Source organism: Rhinatrema bivittatum, chromosome 4, assembly GCF_901001135.1.
Source record: "Rhinatrema bivittatum chromosome 4, aRhiBiv1.1, whole genome shotgun sequence".
Classification (NCBI taxonomy): Eukaryota; Metazoa; Chordata; class Amphibia; order Gymnophiona; family Rhinatrematidae; genus Rhinatrema; species Rhinatrema bivittatum.
Window position 1 is genome coordinate 466,022,884 of NC_042618.1, and position 22,333 is coordinate 466,045,216.

General features: G+C 47.0%; 1 protein-coding gene across 1 annotated transcript in view; it reads right to left on the reverse strand.

Moving 5' to 3' along the window:
* TRHDE (thyrotropin releasing hormone degrading enzyme) overlaps positions 1 to 22,333 on the reverse strand; it is a 354,513-nt gene that overhangs the window by 187,364 nt on the left and 144,816 nt on the right. Inside the window, exons 4-6 of the mRNA XM_029597174.1 lie at positions 21,428 to 21,582; positions 15,415 to 15,538; positions 7,052 to 7,179 (exon numbers count right to left, since the gene is read on the reverse strand). Of these exons, the coding sequence (XP_029453034.1) occupies positions 7,052 to 7,179; positions 15,415 to 15,538; positions 21,428 to 21,582 (407 nt within the window). The remainder of the gene's footprint in view (positions 1 to 7,051; positions 7,180 to 15,414; positions 15,539 to 21,427; positions 21,583 to 22,333) is intronic.

A 22,333-nucleotide genomic window follows, 5' to 3' on the forward strand; every position in this document is an offset into this window, starting at 1 on the left:
TTCAAAGCATATTTAGGCGCATAAGTAAGCTTTGAAAATGCGAGCCAAAATCTTGGAGTTGTTCCTACTTGCAGACTTTAGCCCTATGTGTACAGTTATAAAACTACCCTCAATATGAAGTGCCAGACAGATGAAAAGACAAGGAAAGTGAATAATACAAGAGGGAAGCTAAAAACATGTTATTATTGCCCAGCCCATAAGTCTGTTGATGTATAAAACCGATTTGTCATACATAAGACAAGAAAGCACTTCTCAGGGTGAAAACATGAACTTCCAAGGGCAATAATCTTTAGAGGTCATAGTCAATGACAGCAGACAAAAAACAAAAATGGTCCATCCAGTTTGCCCAGCAAGGTGTTTAGGGTTGCAACCGCCGCCCTGTGCAGATTATCTCCTTGCCAGAGAAACACTAGGTAGGCCCGAGCCAGACGCATGTTCCAAGCTCCCAGGGTGGGAGGGATCCAGGGTGGGTTTCCAAACAGGTACCCGGATAACTTTGAAACCTAACCGGTAATATTCAAACAACCTTGTCGGAGGTTGTTATCCCGTTGAATATCCCTGAGAACTGCTACAGCTAACTTTAGCTAGAAAAGTTATCCATTTTCTGGGTTTCTGAAAATAGTCCTTGTTGAGATTAACAGCACAAACTTTCCAGGTAAGCAAGTTTAACACAATGAGAGATTTTTCAATACTTGCAGCCAGAAAAAAACCTCTTAGCGGTCTGGGGTGTTTGAATTCCTCTGTAAAAGGGCTGCACACCACCCAGCTTTGACTGGTTGCCAGCAGCCCCAGCTCACTGGCCACTCCCCCTGGAGAAGCAGCCCCAGTGCAGCATGGCCAGGTGAAACAGAGAAAAGCAAACCCCAAACCTCAGTTTCCAAGAATCGGTAGAGTAGGAATAGTACGGAAAAGCAGCTTCTTCTTACCAGCCAAGCAGGGAGCAAGTACTTATTCCCGGCAGATCTGGGAAATTATAGAAACAGAGGATGTGGTCAAGGCGACTGGCATAGCAGGGTTTAAAAGAGGTTTGGACAAGTTCCTGGAGGAAAAGTCCATAATATGTTATTAGCCAGGAAGACTAAAGAAAGCTATTGCTGTCCCTGGGAGCGAGTAACAAGAAATAGATCTATTTATGGGATCCTGCTATGTGCTTGTGACCTGGATTGGCCACTGTTAGAGGCAGGATGCTTGGCTCGATGGATCTTGGTCTGACCCAGCATGACATATCTTATGTTTATTTATTTATTTCGAGGCTTTTATATACCGAAGTATAGCGGGATGCCTTCACTCCAGTTTACAAGATAACAACTTAATACAATTTTATAACACTGGCACAACTTAATATACTGGTAACTGAGAAAGGGATATAGGAGAGAGGGAGCAAGGAATACAAACTTGAAGGGAACATTTTACAACAAACATTAAATCATAAAGACGGGGGGGGGCGGCGTAGGGCAGAGCTCCTAGATAGGTGAGGGTTGCAGGAGGGATAGATGAGGCGGTGAGGAAGATAAGGGGAGGGACAGGGGTGGGGAAGGATCGGAGAAGAGAGGGGGGGAGAGGCAGGGTGGAGGGGGGAAGGGGAGGACATTCGAGGGGGTTCGAGCGTGATGTGCGTAGGAGAAGACTGAGGAAGGAAGTTGTGGACGACTTAACCGACGCCATCACGGAAAGTTAGATTGAAATACCAGGTTTTGAGTTCCTTTTTAAAAGATTTGATGTCACTGAGTGAACTTAGGTAGAGGAAGGGTGTTCCATAATTTGGGTCCTGCGATAGAGAAGGCTCTGTTCCTCGTGGTGGTCAGTTTGGCAATGCTGGGGGAAGGTATGTCTAGATTCAGTTTATATATATATATAAATATTTATTTATGTTCTTATAACCATAAGCAAACTTCAGTTATTAAACAATAGATCAAGGGTGGCCAACTCCAGTCCTCAAGAGCCAAAAACAGACCTGGTTTTCAGGATAATCACAATGAATATGTCTTAGATGTATTTGCATATTATGTATGTTTTATTGTGTAAACTGCCTGGATAATGGTTTACTAGTGGTATATAAAGTCCAATAAATAATAACACAACGGAAGCAGTGCATGCAAATCTATCTCATTCATATTCAATGTGGATATCCTAAAAACCTGGCCTGTTTGTAGCTCTCGCGGACCAGAGTTGGCCACTCCTGCAATAGATAGAGTATAGGCAAGCAAAACAGGTTTCAGGTAGTAGCATAAACTTTATCGGCAGTCATGTTGAACAATGAAATATTTTTCAACATTTATAGCAAGAATATAGCCCCATATTGAAAAGGCCGGTTTGGGAGTTAGCTGGACTAATCATGCTGCTTCAGGTGCCTCCCCAACCCTTGCTGACCAGCCACATTTTGCCTGAGTAGGATCACTGCCCATATAAGATTCAGCTGCATGAAAACGAGGCAAAGTAATCTGGGTAACTCTGGTCATCCAAATAGAAAGCATAAACTTTGCCGGGGCTAACTTTTAGATGGATAAGTGCCACTGAATATCTGGATAGAGATACGCAGGTAAATTCACCTGGTTATCTAACCACTCAACAGGCTTTTCTTTTTTTTTTTAATATGGACCTCTGTGCTTCAGATTTAGGGCATTATAAATGTGTTTTCATGCAAAGAGTCATGTATCACAAATAACTTTTCTGATATACGCCTCAAGCTCAATCAATATTTATGTTATAAAAATGTGGTGCCAACTAATTTGTTGGCCCAAGTGGCCTTCATTAAGGTCACATTAAGGCTACCCTAATACGGTTTCATATGGCTATGAATATTTTGCTTTATACTGTAGGAAATGACTTATAGGAAGTCATGATTATTTATCGCAGTATACTATCTTGGGCAGGCACAAAAGGTAAGATGTTTAAAATCATGAGAGGTCTAGAAGGGGTAGATGTGAATTGGTTTTTTACTCTTTCGGATAATAGGAAGACTAGGGGGCACTCCATGAAGTTAGCATGGGGCACATTTAAAACTAATCGGAGAAAGTTCTTTTTTACTCAACGCACAATTAAACTCTGGAATTTGTTGCCAGAGGATGTGGTTAGTGCAGTTAGTATAGCTGTGTTTAAAAAAGGATTGGATAAGTTCTTGGAGGAGAAGTCCATTACCTGCTATTAAGTTCACTTAGAGAATAGCCACTGCCATTAGCAATGGTTACATGGAATAGACTTAGTTTTTGGGTACTTGCCAGGTTCTTATGGCCTGGATTGGCCACTGTTGGAAACAGGATGCTGGGCTTGATGGTCCCTTGGTCTGACCCAGTATGGCATTTTCTTATGTTCTTATGTAAGATAAAAAAGTCAGGGTGGGGGGTTAGAGTAGGGCTGGGAGGGGAAGGTCAGGCTAGGGGGAAGGGAAGTTCCCTCACAGGCCGCTCCAATTTCAGAGCAACCTGGGAGGGAATGGGGGAAGGCAGTGCGGCTCGGCGAGCGCAAGGTGCACAATTGTGCACCCCCTTGCGCACGCCGACCCCCAATTTTATAACGCGCTTGCGCAGCTTTTAAAATCTACCCCCATGTTATTTTACTCGTGCTGCTGTGGTTGGGAACTTTGCGTGCTACCAACCATAGAAATACACGATGGTGGTCCCCCAACCTCGGGACATCATGGTTAAAAGGGCCTGGAAGACCCCTGCAATTTCCCCCACTGCCGTGTTGTAAATATTTCTGGGGGTCTAGCGGGACCCTCTTTCCCAGTCCACTTCTTGCACCACCAGCATGTTTTAAATAAAATGTTTCAAAGCCCCATTTGACCCCCACCTCCCATTAAAAAGACCCACTCCCTTGATTCCCACCCACCAGACCCCCCCCCCCTTCCCTAAGCTTAGTTGAAGTCCCTGGGGTCCTAGTGGGGGCAGGAACAATCCCCAGTTACTCCTGCCAGGTCAGCACCATTTTTCAAAACGGTGCCTGCTGACCTCAGATGCTCCTTTGTCCCTCCGAGCAGGGGGTGCAACGTCGAATCTGGGCTCAGCCAGCACCATTCTGAAAATGCTCCTGCCCCCACTAGATCCCAGGGATTTCAGGTAATCTTGGGGGGGGGAGAGGAGCCTGGAAGAGGGTAGAGGGCTTAGGTAAAGAAGGAGGAAAGCCTTTGTGATGGGAGCGGGATGAAAAGGGGCTTTGGAAAACTTTATTTAAAACACGCTGCTGGTGCGAGAAGTGGACTGGGAAAGAGGGTCCCGCTAGACCCCCAGAAATATTTTCAGCTTGGCGGTGGGGGAATTTGTAGGGACCTTGCTTCCCCTTTAAGGGCTGGCACAGAGAGCATTGGCATTGCCAGGACCTGTTAGTCCTGGGCGGTGAGGGGGGAGGCTGCCACATCTCTGGAGGTGCAGCTAACTTTCCCTGAAGACTTCGACTGGGGAACATTTTGGGAAGATCTGGGGTACTCTTTGGAATGAGAATGAGGTGCTTTGCGTGCATAAAAGCTCATTGTCAAGCCTATAGTACCTCAGATGTTTGGGCCTGCAAACAGCATCTGAAAATGTGCAAAAACAGCGCATGGTAGTGCACGTCCCTGCGCGGTACGCTGGGTTTCCCTCGTGCCAACACACTGACACGGCGTAGTAAACTGGCCTCTCATTTTCTGCTCATTCAGAGCAATCTTCAAGGCAGTCAAGCAGCATTAAATCTCGGGTCCATACGCTTCCCTGGGAAGAGGTGCGCTGGTATTAATGAGGTATTTTGTTTGTCAAGATATTTTACTGTTTTGTATCTTTTGAAATTTTTGTACGCATTGCTGTGACCAGCGCTGCAGCGCGCGAGATGTAAATTTGTAAAATAATAATGAATTCATTAATGACTTAATTAATGCGCCGAGGTTTGCCCTGTCTGAAACGTTCATTCCTGAACGAGTCCGGCTACATGTCTGCGCGGGCCTCCACAGCAGATTGTGAGGGGGTATATCCGGGGGGGGAGGGTATGTGTTTAGGTTAGATAAGGAAGTGCCCAATTTTCAATGAGAAACTATCTGGATGGTTTCCCTTTCAAAAAAAATCAGCAGCGTGTAGTGCGTGCTGAACAAACGCCCGAGCACTTCTCGACTGCGCAGGCCACGTGAATATTGCCTCCTGTGACCTGTGCGCGAGGAATTCCACCACAGACCCAGAATCAGAGACCTGCGGTGGCAGGTGAGGACGGGAAGGCCCGTCCAGCCTGCCCTGGTGCAGAGCTGCGGCTTCCAGTCCCGTCGCCGGTTTGGCTTGCACTGTGCATGACCTCCAGCGTCTGATTATACGTTGCGTACGCCAGCCTCCTCTGGAAGTAGCACAGCCGCTCTCCCACGGAGATGAATATTCCCGGTGCTCCCGTGTCTTTCTGAGATAGATAAATATCTCTACTAGAGCTTGAAATGATAAATAAGCATGATCACTCACAGTAATACACTGCTCAGTGCCTGCTCTCATGATTTATTCGAAAATAACCTTTCCCGCACATGAACGACGCTGCAAGGAGGGTACGCACTGAGATGTATATGCGGTACGAGGGGACTGATGGAGCTCATCTTAAGAAGATTTGCATAGAATGGTTTTTTTTCCCCTATCAGAACAGCTGTGAATTATGCAGGTACATTAAAACCTCTCTCCCCTTAGGCAAACTCTTAGGAAAGATGCTGCAGTTGGAAGCTGATTAAAGAGGATTGTTCAGTTCTCTTGATTTAGGGGCTGGGGGATTTTTTTTTTTTTTTTTTTTGATAGCGTTTCCACTTCCTGAGTTAATATTTTAAGCTTGGAGGCCGCTTTCTTTATTAAGACTGAAACGGCTCGCAGATTCGGCCGTATCCTTCCGACGGTCACCTGTGGTCCTCGTGGGCAGGAGGAGTTTCATGGGGATAGATACCCTGGGCATGCTAAACTTCTAAATGATGTTAAAACCTATGGGGCCAATTTTCAGACGGTCTGCATCGGAGGGTACTAGCAATACTCTCACTTTAACGCTTGCCGGGGGAGGGTACAAAATGCCCGTAGACTTTAGCATCTCCTTTTTCTGCAGGCAAGATTGCCCGAGGCAGACAGGAAAATGCGAGCCAAATGCGAGCCACATGCGTTGCTCTCCTCCCCTCCCCCGAACCGTACATCTCGCCTTAATTAAGCATTCCGAGAGACAATGCCTCGCATCATTAAAAGTTATGAAAATCAGTTGTCCAGGTTTCTCTCTCATATACAGAAGCATCTTTTTCGATAAAATTGCAGTCTGACAGCTGCCAATTTTATCACCCCATCAAAAAAAAAAAAAAAAGAGGTCACAGCTAGAAGCCTAGGAAATCAAATTCACGCTAACATTTGTTTTTTTTGCCTTGCAACACGGTTACAATTTTGCGTGCACCAAGAGGAGAGGTGGGGGAGAAACGCATGGCCAAATCACTTCTCTCTCTCTGCACACTGCCCTTCATATCTGCTAAAAATCAGAAACGCACAGGGCAACATGCTTCATGTCCTGTAACCATTAATGCCGTGATCTGCTAAAAAAAAAAAGCAAGCCTTCATGTTCAAAAGCTTTCTAGAGCACTGGTTTACACCTAAGTCATTTGTGTCACTGTTTCAGTAAGCGAGGTGTTTATTCGACTCTTTTAATGCCAAGGTCTATCCTTCCAACGCTGTTTATACCTAGACAAACACCACAACGGGGTCTGCTCAGCTCAACGTTGGCCTTCAGGGTGCCCTAAGCTCACTCTTCTCTGGTCACGTTTACCCACAACTCTTAACTGGAGCAAAAAATGAGTGGAATGAAAATGTTTTCCAACAACAGTTCGGTGGAAGCCGTACGTACGTCAACAAATTATCACCAACCCTGCAAAATGTTTTTTAGTTTGATTTCAGGAAATACAGGTACCATCAGATCCAGCGGGGGGAATCATTTGGAGAGATCGGGACAGATTCTGAGCTGTCAAAATGTCAAGTAGCATGGGGATGTTACGGAGCAAAGGATGCACCCAGGCGGTGGCTGAACGTGAAGGACAATGGTCAGGCAAGAAAGAATGCAACTGGGTAAAAGAGCCGTTGGGAGGCTCGCTAGTTACCTTTTTATATGCAATCCAGTCAAATACTCTGTCGATGTCAGTGGCCTGCAGGACCTCCTGAGATACTGGGTGCGAAGTCACCAAGCCGTCGAGTAGCATCACCTCGTGCAAGACATCCGTCAGAAAACCTCTGCTTTTCCTGAAAAGACAGCATAATGTCATAGGTAATGGAAAAAAAAAAATGAAACTGAGCCTGTACTTCTCAAAGGAGAGGCTATCCCTCAAGTTAGTTTTAAAACAAATTGTAATTCTGACCCTGGGAAGGGTCCCTCTAGGTTTACAGGCTTCTACAAACTGAGCTAGGAATGGCCCTCATTGCATCTTTCAAATGACAGCAACTCCTGGCTGTCGGCTGCTGACTCTGTCACGACGTTTCCCCTCCAGCTCTGTGCGGCTTTCTGGGTCTGGAGAGACTGTCTCTCTCTCCCAAGCATTTACAAATGTAATCATGGCTTCGGTTTCCACTGCCTCCACTAGGCCGGTGGGCGAGAACTGTACAAACTCTGAAATGCACACGAAGCCGTGCAAATGTATTCCCTACATCAAAATTCACCGCCGATGGAGTTCAAGCTACAGCACCTGAGGACCAGAGAAATCCGATGCTTACAGTCCCTAATGCTGCCGAAAGAATATGGACTCTCCCCACCTTATAACATACAAAAAAAAAAAGGAGCCAACGCAACTTAAATATGGTGACTTTAAGCATATCATCAAAAATCTTATTTACTGATTCCCCCTCTCGTATAATTTAACCAGGCTTTGCATATCCCATTTCCATCCAACCTTTCAAGCCTCAAGGTGCCTTTCCTGAAGGAGGCCCCTACAGAGCTGAAACGTTGGCTAGAAATGGGGATTATGCAAAGTACGATAACATTTTAGTTAATAAAAGGTGCGCCTGCTCCCTCATTGGATTTTGGTCTGTTTCCTGTCACTGTTGCACAGTCGAGGCGCTGGCATTTCCTCCGTCACCATAACCGCACTGAGTTTGATTTCGGCGGTAATGGCGTCGCGCAAGATGCTTGCCCATTTTTTCCTGTCCTCACCCTGTCATTCTTCTCCCGGGTGGTCATCCCGACAATCCGTCCATACTGCGCTAGATCCATTTTTATTACAAAGGCTGCAGATTTATGTGGCATTGTGTGTTTTCTGCGTGCGCTAATAGCTTTGTATTAAGAGACAGCTATCAGACTTTGGGTCAGGTTCAATAAGTTCCCCCCCCCTGCTGCCCTCCCCCCATAGAAACAGAATGGGAGAAACATCTTAGCGAATCGCGTCCTTTAACCACCCAGCTGGGATGTGACGGCGAGGGCTCTCGGGGGCTCCTAGGAGCTCCTTGTTAAATACGTTGTATGAAAACAAAGAATGTCACACCAAATGGAGCTGAGCTGGCAAGAGTCCCAAGCCTAGCAACTGGCAGCAGGTCACCGATACCCAGTGCAGTAATGAGCAAGCTGCACCACCACCATTTTAATTGCTATCATTGCCCTAAAATGTGCCTGCATGAAATGATTTACTCCAGCTTCAAAGGCTATGAAATGAGAACCATTATGCAAAATTACTCAGTCTGCTACACTTACAATTCAGTAGTGACAAACAAATTCTTCCTGCACATAGGGGCCTATGTCCTATAGGTTTTCTCCCGTTTAAATGTCTACAGGGAAAAACTGCTTACGCCCCAGGGAAGGGCTCCCGGTTTATTTCAGCTTTAGCCCTGTTGGTGTTGTTGTTATTATAATTACAGCAATAATAATCCTAGTGCCCTTCCTGTGCCGTCGTGAAGACAAAGGCCTGGCCAGCAATGAACGGTCCCCAGGTTACCAACAAGAAGTCGACTTACAGCCGCAGAGGGCGCGTCTTCATGTCGAGCGGAGCAAAATCTGCCCACTGGGGTAAATTAGGTAGGAAGGGGCTGCAGTCTACGGAGGGGAGGGGGCGGCAGCTCCTTTCACGTAGGACCTCATGGTCTACTTGGATTCTGCCTCCAGAGGCTTTCGGCCCTTCATAACGCTACCCTCCTACCTGCTCCTTTGCCCGCCTCTGGTCCATTCAGACTTGCATTTCAGGTGCCCTTTGGCTCATGAGGTTTACTGGTCCTAAAACCCGGCAGAACCGTTCATCTTTCATGTTGGCGACATTTTCTCTAAAATGGCAGATGTATGATTTGCATACTAGGGAAAGTCGGGCTGGCTTCAGGGAGATTCTCCAAAACCCTGGCGATTCAAGATGACGTCTAAAGGGAAACTTAACCCTGACTTCTAAAACTTGACAAAAGAATGAATGGATGAACGAATGGAGTCGGGCAATTCAGAAATAAAATTCACTTTCGTGAATGTTACACTCTGTGACATTTTGCCAGGCTAAAAATGTCACGTGCTGCCAGTTTCCATTGCATTTATAATTAAAATTCAAGAATTACAATTACAACTCATGATATGTTTTTCATAAAGACTGAGAGGAGGAATTATAACTTCTCTTAGCTTGGGTGAAGCAGCTCATGGCACATAGGAGGCAGAGATAAAAAGTAAGGGAAGACTTCATTTTTTTATGGGGTGATTATAAACAGGAGTCCCAGTTTTATGCAGTTACCTTTTACTCTCTTTATTTTTCCTTGTTTAATCAGATTGAAAAGCTGCATATGTTTTTTTCTTTCCTTGTTAGCTCTTTGGCGTGCATACTTGCGCGCAATAAATCAATGGATACACTTCGTAAAAATAAGAACTTTCTTTTCCTGTTAATATATATTTTTTTTTAATTTGCGGGCCCCCATGTTCTCCCTTAGTTATGGGTGAATTTTAAAAGCCCGGCGCACACCAAAACCGGAAGATATGTGAGTGTGTGTGGCCGGCGCGCACCGCTCGGATTTTAAAAAGTGCCCATGTACACGCGTATCTCCCGGCACGTTCACAAGTGAGAGAGCCCAAAAGGGGTGGGGCGTGGGCGTTCTGGGACTTTAACATGAAATGTGCGTGTAAGTATTTACGTACACAAGCGCACGCCAGGGTCCCCTGCCACATAACTTTACTACTGCTATGGATAGCGTATAAGTAATAAAACAAAAAAAAACCTAGGCTAATCAGCGAGATTTTAAGGATTGGAGCTAACAGGGGGAAAGGGAGACTAATAACCTAGGGGGTTTGGAAGTCCTATCCCTTAACTGGGTGACCTGGGAATGAAATGGGAAAACTGGTAATGGCATGGGCGCATGTCCCTTATAAAGTTCCCCCACTTACACGGTAGAGGCAGCATTTGTGTGCACATGCATGCAGCTATATAAAATTGTGTGCACATGTATGCGCGTTCAGCTTATTATATAATCATGCGCGCATGTACGTACGTATGTTATAAAACGGCCACGACCTTTGGCGCAAGCTGGCATACGCACATACACGTGCGCCCGTGCGGCTGTTTAAAAAGTTACCGGCCCCTTTCTTTAGTCGCACTAATGTATACACTCACTTTTTCACTGGATAAAAATATTTTCATATGAAATGACCCAAAGTTCTGGCTATTTATATGGATTTATCCACAACACGTTGGTAAAGCACACACTTGGAATTTTCAAAGGAGTTGCATGCATAAAAGTCTCATATATCGCAGCAATTTTCAAAAGCCCATTTGCGCATGTAAAACCTTTTGAAAGTTACCTCATTAGAGTGTGACACAAAGCCATGTTTCTCCTTCCTCCGATCTCTCTCCCTACCTTCAAACCCCTCCCTACTTCATTTCTACTTCCCCACTCTTCCCCGTCTCCTTCATCCAATTCTTTTCTCCCCCTCCTTGTTCTCCAATCCCTTTTCATCCCCTTCCTCTCTCTCTCTCTCTTGCCTATCCCCGATCCTTTCCCTCTGTTCCCCTCTCTTACTGGAAGCCAGCCCATGATGATCCGGTCGGCACTAGGATCATCATGGGCTGGCTACACTGATCTGGTGATGTGCCAGAGCAAGGATTGAAAATGTTTGCGGTGGTGAACAGCAGCCATCGGGATAGGTCCTGCTGAATATACCATTCTGAAGTTATCCAAAAAAAAAAAACCCAACCTATGTTATCCAGCTATCCCCATCATTCATCAAAAAGTGTTAAATGTTTACTGAGCCTATCTACAAGGCCCTCATAGAAGTTAAGTATTTATATCTCTATAGGAGAGCCACCTGATAGGTCGAGGTGAGGTGTTGTTGGTGGTTTAGGGCTTAGGGACCAGTTTCGCACGGAGTGTGAGACGTATGAACTGCACAGTACACCTTGGTGAAGATTTGACATCATTTGGGGTGAGGAAAGTCTCACAAAGATGAGATTTCTACAATGTTCTCTCACCCTAGCCTGATGGTCTCTCTCTCTCGCTCTCAAAAATTTGCATTCGTGCCGTGCGCTACAGTGTTTTTCCGCTTGCGTTATTATGACGTTAACGCATGCAATATTAACGCGTGCGTTAACTCCATAACGCATTTTGATGAATGATGCAGTATGTTTGGATATAGCCAGTTGACACCCCCCCCCTCAAAAAAAAAGATCCCACAGGCCGGTGAACCCTCTCACCCCCCCCCCCCCCCCAAGCTCCTCCTAAATTTACAATAATGCACAGCTCCACAGATTGGAGCCCCCAGCTGCTTTCCCTATGCTACAGATACAGTATTTGTTAAATAAAGCTGGCCCCCATTCCCCCTCCTGCATATTTCCAGTTTCAGCTGCAACCCTCCCCACCCCCACCAGAACTCCCTCGGACCTCTCCCCATCCTCCCCCTTTACTAAAGACCTTCTGCCGGGAGCGGTAAGTACAACACTTACCGCTCCCGGCGTTCCAACGATGCTTGTGGCAGTATCAGCACTGGACGCGTAAACCACCCGCAGTTTAAGCTCCCAGCGCAGGAAGCACAGGACGCCACCCAAAATACAAAAAATGGCACCTCCCCCAAGTCCCATCTCCCTCATCACACCCCTTTGCCAGCAGGAGGCGCCACGTGTTACTGAGCAAAAGCCATCCCCAGTCGCTCCTGCCCTGTGCCAACACCATTCTCCAAAATGGCTCTGGCTGATGCGAGGTACCCCTTTTCTCCATACATGAAGCCTGGGGGCTACGGAGGATACAATGCATGCGTGTCCTTGGTTTGCATTTTGGCACCGAACCAGAGGCAGGGCCTACCTATTTCCACGTTGGTGGACGGGAACCCAGAGGAGGTTCATTTTGGGAAGGAGGGTTTAGTACAGGGGGGGATTGTTTCAGCGATGGGAGGATTTGTAACTTAAGCACCTGACCCTTTCAGTATCACCAGGGGAGGAGGGAGCCAAGAGTGCCTGCAGTTGTATTAGCCTGCCGAGGCTCTCAGCGCAAGTTAATTCTGCTCTTGAGGTGTAGTTAAATTCCACAGCTTAACGCACATCGCAATATTTTAGTATGAACTGTTAGCCCATTTGAATATAAATTACCTTATTTGCATGTATCTATAGCAAGACAGCTCATTCATTTTTGGCATCTCATTTTTCCCACTTTATAGATGCAATGGTGGCTTCACACCCGTACCAAGCATGTTCCCTTTTTCATCTGCTGGGAGATTTTTGCATTTTTTTGGATCCTCCCCAGACAGTGGCCATTCTCCCTGGTTCTGGGGATTGGTCAGTGCTCCCCTATACAATCTGGGATTGAGCAGGCTCAGCTTGAGTTGAGAGTTGAATTGGTTTGATTTGTGTTGAGGAGTTGAGTTGAATGTTGGCTGTAGCTTGAGTATGAAGTGTTGTCTGCCTTCCTGAGTTTTGGAGGCTTTCGGGATTCTTGTGGGTGATCCCAGTGGGTCCTCCACCTGCTACCAGGGGATAACAAAAATGGGATATTTCTGCCCTTCCGGTTCAGAAAGGGAGTGCGGAAGAGAGAAGTGAGTTTTGGACTTGCAAAGAGTGGCCCCGTTTTTGCGGACTTAACAGCCTTGAAGGAAAGTCCCCCTTCTAGGGAGGTGCAATATTGGGTCTGTCTGCCTACCTAACAGGCAAGTGGGCTTGCAGTGCTCAAGAAAAGAGTTTTGGGGCCAATCAGACGTGATTGTTGGGAGAAGGAGACAGATTCAGGTTGAGAATGGACAAGGAGGCAATCATTTTGGGAGTGATTATTTTGCTTTTCATGATAACGATTTTGGCATGGATACTTTTCTTTAAGTTACAGTAAACCCTTTTTTTTTTTTTTTTTTTTTAATACCTCTTCCAAGTCTATTGCCTGAATTTTTTGTCTCATATTTGGAGCATCTGACCGAAGAGGTCTACCTTACAGGTGAATTTTCAAAAGAATTATGCATGTCATACTATTGTAGCAATTTTCAAAAGCCATTTACCTGTATAAAGTGCACTTAACACGGATAAAACCTGTGAACAATTCAATGGGATATACTGTAGCAATTTTGAAAAGCCCGCTTACAAGAGTAAAGTGCATTTACACATGCAAACCCAGTTTTAAGTGTGTAAATGCTTTTGAAAATGACCCCCTTTAGTGAGTACATTGTGGGACTTTGAGAGCGAGAGACTGTATGAGATACCCACCACCAGCTCTGTGGGCCCCGAGCCTGTCCTCCTCCTCGCCAGTGGAACCCCGGTGCTAGGGCTGAAAGTCTGGACCGGGACAGTGAGAAAGGCCCTGGACATTGCTGTAACCTCTGTATTAGGGACTTTAAAACCAAGAGGGGGTTACATAGGTAACATAAATGCTTATTACCGATAATGCGTCAACATGCGTCAAGAACTGAATTGGCTTTTAATGTGCATTGCTGCGTTATCGCAGCTTAATAAATAGGCCAGTTGGTCTGCAGGAATAGTGTATAGGATTAGTCTTACCAAATGTTAAATGGTTACCTATACTTTTTTGCTTTTTACCTGGGTAAAAACAGAGTTAACCTGCGGAAGTCGTGAGTGCATGAGTAGATTTTCTGCATCTGAAATATCTAAGTACTTGCATAACACACACAAACTTGGCTGCATAAAAAAAAGACATTCCATGGGCATTTTGTGTGCGTTTATTAGCCAAACGTCTATATCTTACATTTTGAAAGCTTGCCTGCATAGATGGCAAGGTCATTAATGTGCCTAACTTTGCACCTGCTGTTTTACTTCACCTGAATGTATGCACATAACATTTACCTGCATAACAATTGTATCTTCAAACTCAGCATTGGAAAGCTGCCTTGTTCTTTGAGGGCCTTTGGTGCATGTCCGCTTGTAGTTAGGTGCCATAATGCAGTGTAAAATAATACGTCTGCTTACAAAACAGGGAGACCTGGGTGGGGGGCGGTATTAACCCCTGCTTTCCCTATCCCAGACAGTATGCCCAGGCAATACATACATACCCCTCACTGGCGATGATGGGGCTGCTCTGTTGGCTGGCAGGCACCACCACCACTGCAGGAGCAGTCAACTTCTCTGCCTCCATGGTAGGCCTGAGCCCCAGCTGTGCCATCCAACCCAAGCCACCTCCTGGAACGATCAGGGAGGTGGCCCTTTGGAAGAACCCTATTGTAACTCGGCAGCAGCGTGATCTTATGCAAGAACGTCCATCGCAAGTGATTCCATTGTATTTTAATGAAATGCAAAATACTTCCGTACTCAAACATCCAAGCCTTTTGTAAACGTTATCTGGTTTTCTCCTTTGGTTTTTTTGTTTTTTTTTTTTAGATTACACTTTCAAAAAGGTAAATTTTCACAGACTCAGTCACCTTTTACCATGGTTGAAAACAGAGTTAAACTCCCTAAGTCAGCCAAAGCCAGGTGAGAAGACTCTCAGTCCCCGAAAGGACCCGCGGTGGAGGGGGTAGGTCTTTTTAAGAGGAATTTGGAAACTGCATTTCATTTCCAGAAAAGTCCGTGCCTTCAGGCATAATTTACCCCATCGTTTGGAAACCTTGCATACGTTTAGCGACGAAATGACCTGATGCTCACACCCAATGTCCGCAGGCTTGCAAGTGCGTGCGGACAGTTATGGTCAGGCCCCCTGCTGACTATCTACCCCTTACTGCATTTCTGAGACTCTGAACAATATCAGGACATTTCGCTGTCTCACTGCACCACAGCCTTTGGGAACAATCCACATTGAATTATTAATATCACAAAACGAGATGCATGTGGCAGCGATTTGGTTTGTGTTGCTTTTACTTTGCATTCTGGCAGTAATGACCTTTTCCCTTTTTACTGAGAAATGGCAGAGGCTTTTGAAATGCTTTCAGGTGATTTCACACCCAGTGGGGTTTGCTTCATGAAACGTCCGATACTTGTACGCATCAGGTTATTTTCAGCATCTTATGGCCGTATCTAAGTATTACTTTAAGAAGGAAACAGCCCGCCACTGGGACTTCCAAAACGGTGTTAAAAATGAAAAGAAACACCCAAAACAAAACGTGCGCTTACCATGTTCCAGCCCGGGTAAAGGTAGTCCGTCCCAACAAACTCAAAATAGTGGGCAAAGCCTTCCTTCAGCCACACGTCCTCCCACCATACGGGGGTCACCAGGTCTCCAAACCACTGCAAGGGAAAAGGAGATAGAAATACATCACCAACAAGGAAAGGGGAGGGGGGAGGGGCTTATTTTGATTCTGTGTTGCAGCTGCGGCTTTCCGCATCGATATCAAGAGGTCGCCACCAAGGCAAGAGCCTGCTGGGAGAGTTCGGGCGGCTGATGCAGGTCCTCCTGAAGGCAAAGAGCTTCGCACGTTTCCCCACACCCTTTTTTTTTGGGGGGGCGACGCCGCATTACTTTACAGCGTCTTAAAGTGACTCGAAACACGGTGACCCGATTGTGCCAGCACGCCACGCCAAGGGCGTGCGCAAAAGGAGCAGGGGAAGATACCGCACGCAGCTGGACTGCAAGGGAGCTTCTAGGCGAAACTGTAACGCTAAAAGCTGGGAACGAACACCGGGCTGAGCTCCTTCGCAGCCATGGAAAATTGTGCTTTTTCAAGGTTGTTTTTTCTGTTTGGAAAGAAAAGTGCCAGTGTCCTGAGGTTTCTATTTTCCTCTCGGGATGCAAGACGTGCCGCCAGGGCAGAAGGGTTCTGTTCTTCTCCAGCTAAAGGCTATGATTAGGAAGGTTACCAGTGCAGAAAAGTGTTTTCTGTCCCTGTAGCAACTTCTCTCAATCAAATTAGCAGTCAGCCAGACATGGTAAGTGGGCCCGGCTTAGTTCAAGGTATATTTAAAAAAATAAATACAAAAGAGAGAGAGAGAGAAAGCTTACAAGTGAACTGGTCTGCACGGTGAGCCAATAACAAAGTTTCCTCACTTGTTTAGGGTACGTATGCCATGCATTCTTTAATAGGGGAAGGCTGAAAAAAGTAAACAGCGAAAGGGCATACAGCTGCTATAGAAACATACGGGGCGGCTCTATATAGGGGAAATGTCAGATCGGTTTGAGCCGAAGCAAGGTTTGACATGCACATGAAACCCAGCTAGCGCCTGGTGGTGTTATAATAAATCATTTTCTGAGGCTAGATGCTGTGTTTCCCCTTACATGCACGGCCGTTATAATTGGAAGAGAGGAAGGCAAGCTTTCATTGACTATTGATTGAATGCAAAGTCCCACACCAAGTCCAGAGAGCTGAGTTCATCTTTGCATATCTGCTTCTGTCGCCTGCCAGGCTTCACAGGAGGTGATTAATCAAGGCACTCTCGTTTCATTCGCGTGGGATACTGTCACATTTGCGGACACGGGGAGGGTGATTTTCAAAAGGATCTGCACAGATAAATGCGTGTTTACCCGGGCAGGCCGTCCTGTTTGGAAACCGCTCCCATCACAGCGGGTGACACGCAGCTGCAATATTTCACAATGGGGAAAATCACACAAGGGACAAAATCAGCCCGGAGCGTGTACACTGTGCGTCCAGAATTTTAGTTTTTTTACACCAAACCTTTATTCTTAAACTCCGCAAGCAGCAGATTTAAGTATCGCGATGATACAAAGTAGGAGGAACCACAGAACAGACGGGCCAATCCTGTATCGTGCGGTAGGAAGAGCTGCGTTAGTGCCTACGGCACCCGCAGTTACCGCCCGCACAGAGCAGCTCACCTACCGCGCGATCCTGAAGCCTAATTATATGTAAATGTAAGCCGCGTCCGAAAAGCCTTAGTCCCGCGCAAACCAGGATACTGGATAGAGCGCCTATACAGGATCCTGGGTGCGCGGGCCTAAGGCTTCACGCCACGCTGGTATCTGTCATTTCAAATGTCATTTGAAATGACAGATACCAGGAAGCAACGGCGGCGACAGCGCAGAAGCAACGGCGAAAGGACTTTTCAGTGTCCCCCCTCCTCTCGGAGCAGGGCGCGAAAAGCTGCCTTGCTCCGGGAGGAAGGGGGACACTGACAGCGACGAAGCTTTCCCCCAGCCCGGACACCGGCGAAGCCAGAAGACAGCGGCGGAGAAACGGCGAAACGACTGTCAGTGTCCCCCCTCCTCTCGGAGCAGGGCGCGAAAAGCCGCCTTGCTCCGGGAGGAGGGGGGACACTGACAGCGGCAAAACTTTCCCCCAGCCCGGACACCGGCAAAACTTACAATTTTGCAGCCATGAGCCACGAGCAGGAAGGCGAAGATCTGGCTCCGATAGCTCCTCCCGACAAGATGGCCGCCTGCACGGGGAAAGAGTACAATTGGCCGCTCAAGACGTGATGTCGTGACGTCACGTCTTGAGCGGCCAATTGTACTCTTTCCCCGTGCAGGCGGCCATCTTGTCGGGAGGAGCTATCGGAGCCAGATCTTCGCCTTCCTGCTCGTGGCTCATGGCTGCAAAATTGTAAGTTTTGCCGGTGTCCGGGCTGGGGGAAAGTTTTGCCGCTGTCAGTGTCCCCCCTCCTCCCGGAGCAAGGCGGCTTTTCGCGCCCTGCTCCGAGAGGAGGGGGGACACTGACAGTCGTTTCGCCGTTTCTCCGCCGCTATCTTCTGGCTTCGCCGGTGTCCGGGCTGGGGGAAAGCTTCGCCGCTGTCAGTGTCCCCCCTCCTCCCGGAGCAAGGCGGCTTTTCGCGCCCTGCTCCGGGAGGGGGGAGAAGAGACAAGCGGCGAAACAACTTACTTGCACGGGGGAAAGCGGTCTCCGTGGCAGCCCCAGTCCTCTCCCCTCCTCCCGAAGCCAAAAAAAAAAAAAAAGCTTTTTTTTTTGGCTTCGGGAGCAGGGGAGAGGACTGGGGCTGCCACGGAGACCGGCACCCATGATCGCGGCCGGGGCAGGTGAGCGGGGGCTGGGGGAAAGCTTGCCACCTACCCTGACCCCTGCCTCTACCGCCTGGGTCAGGGTAGGCGGTAAGTTTGCAGGTTAAACGCGCGACAAAGCGGCAGGGAAAGGTAGCGTTAGTCGGGGCGCGGGTTACGGGATGCTAGGGGAATAGCTAATTCGCTCGTTTGCATGCAATATCGCGCTAATTCGCTCGTTTGCATGCAATATACATGCCGCGGGCGGAAGGGGTTACCCGGGGAATTTAGGACGCGGTAGGAGTAGGTTAAAGGGGATTCGGGATCGCAGGAAGGGCTAACGCGGCCGGAACGTGAGTTAAAAGCGGCTTAGGAGCAGGGTAAACGCAGCCGCACTTTACAGGATTGGCCCGAGTATTTTTTAAATTTGTAATGAGCCCTTGACTCGCAGATTGACTTAATGCCAGCTCCGGGGGCTGGAGTTCATTTTGCCACGTTGGGCGCCCAGGTATTTTCTGCAAAGTGGGGTAAACAGCCAATAGCCCTGTCTACATGGAATCTACATGTGATGAGCGCTATCAGCTACGCGCTAGTCTCCTTACCGCAGCGGCTGCTAGTCTAGCGCCTCCAAAACGCTCATGAACCTGTGCGCTAGGCTGGGCCTGAGACAAGAAAAGAAAGCAGACATCCGGCCAGGAGATACCAGCTGGCTCCGTCTGGGGCATGACTGTCGACCCTTCACATAAGAAAAAAAACAGAGCCCTCGCAGCCTCAGAACTAAAGTGGGATTTTCTACAGCGGCAGAACGTTCTGCATCCAAATCGTACCAAGCCAACTCTCGCCACTAGCAGCGGGCGTTGAGGCAACCGCTTTAATCTCTTTGGGGCATCACGCTGTATATCTTCCCTCGACAAGAACATATTCAGCCATGAAAGCTTAATAAGGGAGGAACATATTGCCAATCCAAAAACCTGTTACTAAAGGGACACTCCCAACAGGTGCGATAAAAGGAAGGAGACATTCCACCGTCGCCCCAGCACGGCGGCGAAATAGAAACCTTCCACGTGTTAATCCTGTCAGGTGTTAAGATGCGATCGCAGTAAAATCTTCCGTTCAGTACTCACCAGCATTGGAAAGTATATCTCCAAATCAAGGCCAAAAATCTTTACAGTCTCGTAAACCTGAAACTACTTCCCAGCCCATCATGTATACTGGTGAGCAGGAGCAAACACATCCTTAGCTTTATAAAGCTGAGAAATCAAAACCTTGCCAGCCCGACTCATCAAAAAAAATCTGCTCAAACTCAAAAGGTAACCATGGCAAATGCACTAAATTAACAGAACTCAGAGCAAAACTGATCTGACCTGAAACAACTGAAATTTAAAAAAATGGCTTGTTTGCCCATCGAGAAGCTACAGACTTCCACTGATGCAGATTTTCCACCTGCAAAGCACTGGGAAAAAATGGAGAAGCATCTGTGTCCTCCTCATGGGATTGCCAGATTGCCCTGCCCATATCCCTAACAACTCCCAGTGCTACCAGCAGCATATAGGGGTACCTGTCCATATCCTTAACTCCCAGTGCTACCAGTGGCACATAAGGGGTACCTGTCCATATCCTTAACTCCCAGTGCTACCAGTGGCACATAGGGGTAAGAACGCCCAGTGCTACCAGCGGCACACAAGGGGAACCTGTCCATATCCCTAACTCCCAGTGCTACCAGTGGCACATAGGGGGTACCTGTCCTTATTCCTAACAACTCCCAGTGCTACCATCGGCACATGGGGGTAGGTACAGAAGAAACTTTAAACATCCTAAAAAGTCTGTCCCACACTTTAAGCACAATGGGAATGATCAGACAGACACTCTCTATAGCTCCCTTTTCTCTCTCCTGAAAATGCAACAATAAACACCAACAAAGGAATAGGGTGAAACCTCAAGACCTCCAGTCTAGTCCAATGGACATTAAAAGGAAGGCAAAGACCCAAAATAAACAGCCTTCAAAATACTACATCAATAGTACAACTCAATACCGCTCTCCTTATGAGATGATAATGTACAATATCATACTCTTCTGCTGCCAAACCAAATGTGATATCTTTTTCAGAGCCCAAAAATGCTTTCTAGCGAAACTAAAAGGTAGACTACATTTGAAAACCAAAAAAATATTTTTTGAGAAGAATCAGCATTTTAATACCTGATCCTGCCCAACCATCATATCTTTTCCAAAACTTAGATCAGACTTGACATTTTTAATCAACGTCTCATCATTTAAAGAGTAGAAAAGGTTTAGATCACTGGGCACCACTATAACTCCCAAATTCCTAAATCTGCCTGAAAACCAAATTGCAATAACCCTTCCCTACTAGCTGAATTCAGCATCTTACAGGGCATAAGAGTGGATTTAGAAAAATTGATTGCGTATCCAAAAGGAATTTGACGTAGTGGGTCAATCAAATTTGGGAGAGGAACTTCAGGATGCATCAGATTCACTAAGGTGTCATCAGTACCTAATGAAAAAGCGAATCTCCCCCAACCCCCACATCCAATAGTAATCCCCCGATTAATCTCAAATCGTCTAACAGCAACCACTAAGGGTTCTACGAGGGGAGAAAGGGGCAACCCTGGGGAGCCCATAGTACTTTCTGCATATTCTGAAATGATCACTTATCCTTTAACGAAACTGAGCCTCTTGCAGGCACAGAAACCTGCAGCACTGAATTTTAAGAAAAAAATCTGGAGAGCATCCCTAAAAAGTGTTCCATCACAGAGTCAATTTTCAAAAACTTAGTTGGGTCTTAACACACGCACAAAATAAGGAGTTAGGCACGTAGCTTGGCTGAATGCGTGCGAGGGTATTTTCGGGCACCTAAAACTTTCACTGCACCAAAAGAAGGCGTGTCGGGGGTCCTTTCTGTGGGGAGGGGGGGAGGGAAGGACCGGTCACAAACACCTTTCATTGTGAAACATCATGCATAAAGCTGTCGTGCTGCTTATGCATATTAATTTTACGCCATCGCCTTGAAATGGATAAAGTTACGCACAAACATTTAGCAGCTTCATAACCCAAAACTCAAAAAAAAAGACCGTATTGGGGGGGGGGGGGGGTCTTTCATGTTTGAAAATTGGGTTGTCTTCTGAGTGCCTGATAAGTAACTGCAGGACTTTCTAGTTAGGGACACTAACGATAATTTACTCTTACGTATTTATAGTTTAGCAATACAGGTCCCACCTGATGGCATAATTCATGCACGATGACCATGGTGACGTCGAGCAGGTAAGAAATAGAAGAAAGACTCGGGTCGAGGAGTATCCTCTGTTCCACAAACACGTTTAGTCCCCAGTTCTCCATGGCGGCATAAGGATGCTTAGGCACAGCTAGTAAGTCTAAAGGAAAAAAGAACACATCAGGACAGACAGTTACGCAGGCATCTCACTTCCAAAACTAGTCCAAGCCAAAGATGGAATCTGGACTCGGGCAAAGAATTAGACAAACCCCGCGTCTCTGTAAAGCTCTCTGCAGAAAAGCTCGGTAGGGAATAACAGCAGCTGCAGTGGTCCTGGTTAAACACCGGGAAGGGGAGCGGATGAGAAGCGTCCTGGAGGGGATGGGGGGGGGGGGGGGGGGAGAGAGGCCGTTCTAGTAAGGAAGGAGAGAAGGCTTTGCTGCTGGAGAGGCCAGCCGGGCACTGGCATTTACATCACTGGTTTAAGCACCTGAAAGCGAGTAGCCAGCTGCAAACCGAGACGAGATGACACAATCTCGGCAACACTTGGAAAGGATAGCGGGAAAGAAGATACATACAGTGTTTTTATTGTACAGTACATATAGGGGCAGAGAATACAAGAAGAGGCAGAGCCTGTACAAGCTGGCGTGCGAGCAGTCCAAGGAAGTCTGAGGCAAACAAGGCATGAGGCCAGGTTCAGGCCTGCCCATGTATGTGTGCATCCACAGAAAAATGATAAAACTCAGCTGCATGTTCAGGAAATCAGATTTCACCCAGGAGAGTACGTCACGTGGGCCACGCTCTGGAAGCCTCTCTGATGCACTGTATTTTAAAACTGAAAAAGTCTGAGCTTCTAACTCTCATGTCATTGTGGGAGGATATTACAGAGCAAGCGTTGGTGATGCAGTTTG